Source organism: Megalobrama amblycephala, linkage group LG20 (genome assembly GCF_018812025.1).
Source record: "Megalobrama amblycephala isolate DHTTF-2021 linkage group LG20, ASM1881202v1, whole genome shotgun sequence".
NCBI lineage: Eukaryota > Metazoa > Chordata > Actinopteri > Cypriniformes > Xenocyprididae > Megalobrama > Megalobrama amblycephala.
The window spans coordinates 17,319,757-17,326,875 of NC_063063.1; the positions used below are offsets into that span (position 1 = coordinate 17,319,757).

At 37.6% G+C, this 7,119-nt stretch overlaps 1 protein-coding gene across 5 annotated transcripts in view; it reads left to right on the top strand.

Annotated features, from left to right (window-relative positions):
* ppm1bb (protein phosphatase, Mg2+/Mn2+ dependent, 1Bb) overlaps positions 1–6,883 on the top strand; it is a 28,403-nt gene extending 21,520 nt beyond the window's left edge. For 2 of the 5 annotated variants that reach the window (XM_048169832.1, XM_048169831.1), the window contains 2 exons: positions 473–530; positions 1,203–3,495. In XM_048169832.1, the coding sequence (XP_048025789.1) occupies positions 473–530; positions 1,203–1,511 (367 nt within the window). In that variant the 3' untranslated portion in view covers positions 1,512–3,495. Of the gene's footprint in view, positions 1–472; positions 531–1,202; positions 3,496–4,666 lie in introns of those variants that run through there. The other 3 variants (XM_048169835.1, XM_048169833.1, XM_048169834.1) reach the window with 3 other exon arrangements.
* The last annotated feature ends 236 nt before the right edge of the window (positions 6,884–7,119 follow it).

Below are 7,119 nucleotides of genomic sequence, written 5' to 3' on the forward strand. Positions count from 1 at the left end.
AAAGATATTCATTCTTGGTGTGAGAACACAACTGTAAAATGAATATCGGTAACACTTTAAAATAAAGTTAATTAGTTAACATTAGTTAACATAAACTAATAATGAATTGGACATTATTAAAATCAAGAGTTGTATTTGTTAACATTAGTTAATGCACTGTGAACTAACATGAACAAACTATGAACAGCTGTATTTTTATTAACTAATGTTAACAAATGTATTGCTCATGGTTAGTTCATGTTAGTTAATACATTTAATGTTAACAAATGAACCTTATTGTAAAGTGTTAACGGAATATCAGGTAATGTGTAGGAATATATAGGAAAGTCCTTTTATTACTCTCCTTTATAATGTGTATAGAAAGTGATATATGCTAAATTTAAACATCTAAGGTTGTGCTGTGGACCAAATAATCTTTTCTCAGCAGTGTCTTCCTTTGAGTTTTTAGAGTTCTGTCTCTTTTCTCTTCCAGACGTAGTGTAATTGAAGCCGTTTACAACAGGCTAAACCCACACAGAGAAGAAGATGGGGTGAGTGTTTTCCTTACTTTTTTGTTCGTATAAGAATTAAAAACAAAAGGTCACTTGAGTCTTCTTGCTTAGACTTGAGTCCATCCATTTACTCATCATCTTTTAATGCATCACACCTGCAAATATTTTGACTTGCTGACGCTACCTCTTTTATGCATACATTTACTCCCTTGATCATTTGAGAAATGATACATTTAGTAAGTGATTAGCAAATGTCCTACTTAGGCAAGTGTAACTGGTACTCAGAGATAGCTCTATATATAGGGCAGATTAAAGATCCAAACTCCACTATCTTTAAGAGCAGTGCCTCTGCATTTAAGATGTAAATGCAAGGCTTTTTTGCAGGCCTTGGCTTTGTTTGTCCGTCTGTGCTTGTGCCACTCTGTAACGGTTTGTATTTGTGTGTCCGCATCTTGGTAATGCTACTTCAGCGAGTTTATTGCTCCTAAGACTTGTGAGAAGATACAAGTGTTGACAAGCTCCTGCATCTTTTGTACATTCGCGCGCACACACAGACGAACACACATTCGCCACCACTTACAGCTTATTTTGTCGCTCCTCAAGCGTGCTTCTTTCTAAATGAAAGGGCAATGTAAGGTCATGGGCAGGTGGCCCGCTCTAAGCGGGGTCTCTTAACCTGCTCTGTCCACTGACACTGGCGTCTTGCACCAGGACAGCCAGGGAGGAGCAGCCGGCGGTGAGGACGAAGAAGAAGGCAGCTCCGCCGCCGCCCAACTGCTGGAGGCGCTGCGACAGTTCCGGCTCAGTCACCGGGGCGAATACCGCCAAGTGCTGGAGCAGGCGCTCTCCACTTACCGGCTGTCCTGTGGGACGGGTGCCACGTCACGGACCGACCCCCAGGAGGAACCTCGCTCACCCCCACCGTCCCCGGCCACTGAACCCCTCGGTTCTGAGGAGGGACAGGACGAAGCTGCCACGTCGCCATCTCTGGACAAGATCTCTGACGCCCCCACTGCATGACCCTAATTAGGACCCACTAAACCCAGCCCTGCTATATCAAACCCTTTTCCCCAGATTGCTAGGTTGCTTTTGGCAATGTTCCTCCTTAGAGCAGTTTCAGTGCAGGTTTTTGGTTGTCTTTATGGATTTGTAATAACACTTTGGGTGTTTTTGTTTGGTTGGTGTAGTGAAGCTCTGCACACAGTAAAAGTCGCATACAGAGGAAGTTTTGCGCAAAATTCTAATCACTAAAAACCTGCTCTGCAACTGCAAGTGAGGTTAACCTTGGCATATCCCAGCTCTGTCTGCAGTAAGCACTTTCTTGTATCTCTGCACTTAGCCTAGTGTTTTTAAAATGAGACCTGGATGTGTAATCTATTGAAGGGTTGAAAGGATAGTTCACCCAAACGTTAAAAAAATTCTGTCACTTAGACACACTCATGTCATTCCTAACCAGTATGACTTTGTTCTATGGAACACAAAAGAAAATATTTTGGAAAATTGTCTGTTTAGTTTTTAGTTTTGTTTAGTGTTTTGTTTTTGTTGTTTAGAGTTTTTGTTTAGTGTTTTTGCTTAGTGTTTTTGTTTTTGTTTAGTGTTTTTGTTTAGTGATTTGTTTGGATTTCTTTTGATTTTTTTTTTTTTGTTTTGTTTTTTTGTCCACATAATGAGTCATGTTTTGGTATCAGTGGCTTTCATTGCATAGATGAAAAACATTCTTAGAAATATCTTTCTGCAGAAGAAAGTCATGCAGGTTTATAATGACTTGAAGGTGAGTAAATGATGAGTTTTCATTTTTGGGTGATCTGTCCTTTTAATGAGATTTGAATACTGTCACACACGCCTGAATGATTTGACCATGACCGTTTCACACCCAAAGAGTTTACCCATGTAAGTAGTTTGGAGTGGGAATGGTTTAAGTGGGCAATCTGGGCTGTGCCAAGAATACACAAAACTGTTTGCTCTCGTGCCATGCGATGCATGTGTACTCCTTATCCTGGGTTGTCTCGTGGTTGATCATAGTTATAGGATATTAACGTACTGTAGTAAACATCAGGTACAGCTTGATTTGTTCTCTTTATGTAGTGTGCTTGTGTGTGTGTTTGTGTGTGAATCAAATGTTTGAAATGCGATTATGAGAGATGATTAACTGATCAAAAGCAATTCTTTCACCATTTAAAAGGGAACTCTAATACTGTGTGTGTATATATATCTTCCTCTCTCTCTATATCTCTTCCATAATCGATTTATAATTTGAGCTGACCTCTTGAATATGATTGTCCTGTGTCTGCTCTTTGAGTGTTCACAGTTAATTTTACTATCCAGGTGTGTCCTTGAGGGAAAAAGCACAAAATGGAAATGCACTGGCTTTATAAGCATGGACCATATGAGATTACAGAAGCTTACACAATCATATGTTCTTGCGAACTCTCATTTCTTCTGTTGTGCTGTTCTATTCAATCACTTTACATTTGCATTGTAAAAGGCATTTGTTAAAGGGGACAATACAGACTGCATTACATAGGAGAACATACTGCAATCTACACATTAGGCAACGCTGCTACATGATCATTTATGAATGTCTGTACTCTGCAGTATTTGCACAGGGCTTCTTATTGCACATCTTATTCTTATGACCCAGGTTTTTGGAAAGCAATCTAAATTCTGTCCACATGGTTTGTGTCATATCACAAGAAATCTGTTCCTAACTGCTTTTGTGTTGTTTTTCTTTGGCTGATTTATCAAGCCATTTGAAGCTGATTACTTTGTTGATTTGGAAGTTAATGCATAATACAAACTGTGTAATCTTCTTAACAGTTAGAGTAAGTGCATGCATAATGCTGCCGTTGTTATATTAAACTCATGTTACTAATATACCCCCTCAGCAGTATCGAAGAGCTTTTACTTAATTGTCCATAGAGCAGTATTTCCAGGGCAAAGGTTTACATTTGTTTTGTTTCACGCTGAAGTTCTTTGAACAAAATAAATCAAATTCAACTATTGATATCTGTCTTGGCTGCCATTATTAAATGTCATTACTTTAGTGGAGTCATTTCTCATTCTGTGAGATGACACGTCACACAGAATACAGTTGATACGGTCTTATGAATGCTTTTTATGGCTCTTGTAACGACTTATGCGCTATTAACTATCATTCATACTCCGATATTTCGTATGTACTCCCATATGGCTAATGTTTGTACTCATGAGCTCAGTGGAAGTTTGAGGCTTGAGGTAAGTGAGCTTCAAATGTGCATTAATCAGTTTTCAGGCTGGGGAAAATTAGTTTTCTTTTCAGATGGAAATGCATCTTTAAATCATAAAAGAGAAAAAAATTTGCGGGTTTTTTTCCCACCCATTTTGTTTGTAATTTTTCATTAGCTTTTTTTTTTTCTTATTAAGTGTATTATGTTTATTGAGATTTTTTTTATTTTTTATGAATAAATCCTACTATTATTTTAGTTGTATGCTGTTTTTGTTTTGTTTTCTGCCTACATTGGGTTGTTACCTGCAGGTTTGAAGGCAACAACACTTACTGTTCAAAAGTTTTTGGGGTCTGTAAAAATTTTTAATGTGTTGAAAGAAATGTCTTATATTCAACTAGGGTGCATTTATTTCATCAAACAGTAATTTTGTGAACATGTTTTCTATTCAACTGTATTTTAAAATGTAATTTATTCCTGTGATTGCAAATCTGAATTTTCAGCAGCCATTACTCCAGTGTTAAGTGTCACATGATCCTTCAGAAAACATTCTAATATGCCAATTTGGTGCTAAAGAAACATTTGTTTTTATTTTATTTATTTATTTGTTTTGGAAACAGATTTGAAACTTTTTTTGATGAATAGAAATTTCCAAAAAACAGCATACATTTGAAATAGAAATCTTTTGTAATGTTATAAATGTCTTTACTGTTACTTTTGATCAGTTTAATGCATCCTTACGATAAAAGTATTATTTTAAAAAAACGGAAAGAAAAACATACTGACCTGAAACTTTTGAACGGTAATGTATTTTCTATCAGAAGTACATAAAACTACGTAGTTAGTGGGTAAATGTGTTTCCGTTACGTGGAATTATTAAACAATTAATAAGTCTTCCTTTCTCTCCTGTTCTTGTCTTTCACACCCTAACACGTTTCATTCTGTTTCTTTTACTTCCCCGATTCTCACTAGTGAGTGCTCTACCCTTTTAATTTTTCTCCGTTTGCTCATTTCTTTCCCTTTCTTGTTTTCTCCTTGTCGCAGAGTGGAGGTGACCTAGACGACCCCTGGTAGCCCGAGCAGCCGACGGCTTCTGAATCCACACGAGAATGTCCTCAATTCACACAAGAAAACCCTTGCTCACACACTTTTTTTGGTTTCGATTCGGAGAGCGTCATAGGAAATGTTAAACGACGAGTCTGGGAATACATACGCTTGTTTTTAAAGATGAGAAAACTACAAAAATGTTAGTTTTTTTTTTTTTTTTTCTTTTTTTTTTTTTTTTTTAGAACTGCAATGTATGGTAGAGAGATTTATTTTTACTTCCCCATCCCCCCTCCCTCCTGAAATCCGTGTCGATTATGAGCAGTGACGAGACTGCTTGAGCAAAAGTTGCTGGATGCTAATTTGGAGGCATGAACTCTGAACTCAGCTGGAGGAGGGCAGGGCCAGCGGGCTCTGAGAGGGACAGGGACCCTCGTTCAGACGCGGCTCTCTTTTAACCTCTTCACACCACGCATGTGCAGCTTTTTGGAGGCATGATCTCTTGTTCACCGTTTCTGCCGCCCTCTATTTTAACCCCGCGACTCTTACAGGCTCTACCCGACTAGCTGGACAGCAGCCACAGAAATGTAATGTATCTGTTGTATCTGGATTTTTCTTTTTCTCTTTTGGGGCATAGGCGACTTTCTTCTTGTGTCATTCATTTTGGTGCTTGCTGTTAAACACGAAAATTTAAAAAAAAGAAAAAAAAGGACACTCATTTTGACAGCAGGAGATTATGGCAAACCCAGAACTTTATTTGGAGGAACTTGTCACGGTGACTTCCTTATAGTCGCCCCAGAGACATTACATAAAAACTGAACTCCTCTTCTTCTGCTCCGTACTCTTTGTCCCTAGCTCTCCCCACCGAGTTTCTCCCATCAGCTTGCCTTCTGGTTTGTGGTTTTCTCTAACAAAATAGTTGAATTTAAAATAGTTTCCCCCTCTTTCATTTTGACTCAGCATTTTTAATTTTTTTTTTTATTACAGATTATATGACGTAATTGGTATTGTTTGATTGCACTCACATTTGATTATGAAAAACAAAAATACTAAAAAACTATATGAAAGAGATACTATGAGAAGGTAGTTAGAGTATTTCTAAAGTGAAACTGCAGAAATATGTATGTGTATATAGCTATATATATATTTTTTTCTCCTTTAACAGCAGAGTGAAAGAGTGGGAGGGGACGCTCTCTCCTCAGACTGGCTGATAGGTACTTGAATATTCATTATGAGTGGTTCTGATTTTTTTTTTTTTTTTTTTTTTTTTATCCTTTAATGTAGGATTGTTTTTGAACCGTGCCTGTAAAAGGTGAACCATGCTGTAAGGGTGTACTTACAGGACAGTTGGCTATGGATGAATGTACCCCTTATTCACACTGATACACATTACATATACCTTCACGCACCCATTTGTACATGCTCATGCGTAACACTTTCATATGTGCATTTATCGTTTGATTAGCTTCATCGTATACATTCACGTTCTTACTCCATTTACTTGACATGTAAGGTTTTTTTTTTTTTTTTTTCTGCCCTGTCCATACATCTGACACAGACATGCTCTGGAGGCCTTCTTTTCTTCCTCCCTTTATTTTGTTGTTTATTCATTGACTTCACCTGCTCTGGTGTGTAGCTTTAAAATGAGTGTGTAATTGAATTTTATGAGATGGTTGTTTATGTATGTATATATATTTTTGCAGTTTTCCCCTCTTCTGGTACACATAATTTGTAGCCATATGCTGGAAAGCTTCATTTTAAGATAAATAGATCGAGTCCGTTTCCAGTTTTGAGATGGTAAAGAGATATATTTTGTGCTGTGAGTGCTCAAGGACATTCATTTGCGTTGTGTATATCAACAATTATTGATGCATAGAATAATTGAGACAAAGTATTTTATTTATTCCTGTTGGCTTAAGAAGAGAGGGTTTCGCCGGAGGGGGAAACTACTGTCCCGTGTGTTTTGGAGAGTGTGATCAAATTCTCTTGCTCTCACGTCCTTCCTCTATTTCTCTCTTGGTTCTCTCTAACCACCCGACAAGCCCATGTAATGAACGTCCCCAGTATGATGTTGTGATGTTTCAGTAGCAAACAGTGAATATGATCTGTTCTCCTCAATAAAGGATTGCTAAAGTTTGATGTTAACACAATGACTTGTTTAAAATGTGTTATCTCGCAATACTCCAGGAGGAGAATGAAGGATTCACACCATGAATCATTTGCTGAAAGTGAAATTATGGTGTTTTTTTTTTTTTTTTTTTTTTCCTCAGGAAACCCCTATCCACCTTATTTTCAATGCAGAAGCTGTTTTCTGTGAAAGTGTGAGACTTCTGATTCAATAGCAGCCGTTGAGTGCAACAGTGTCTTGGTTCTTGAATTTT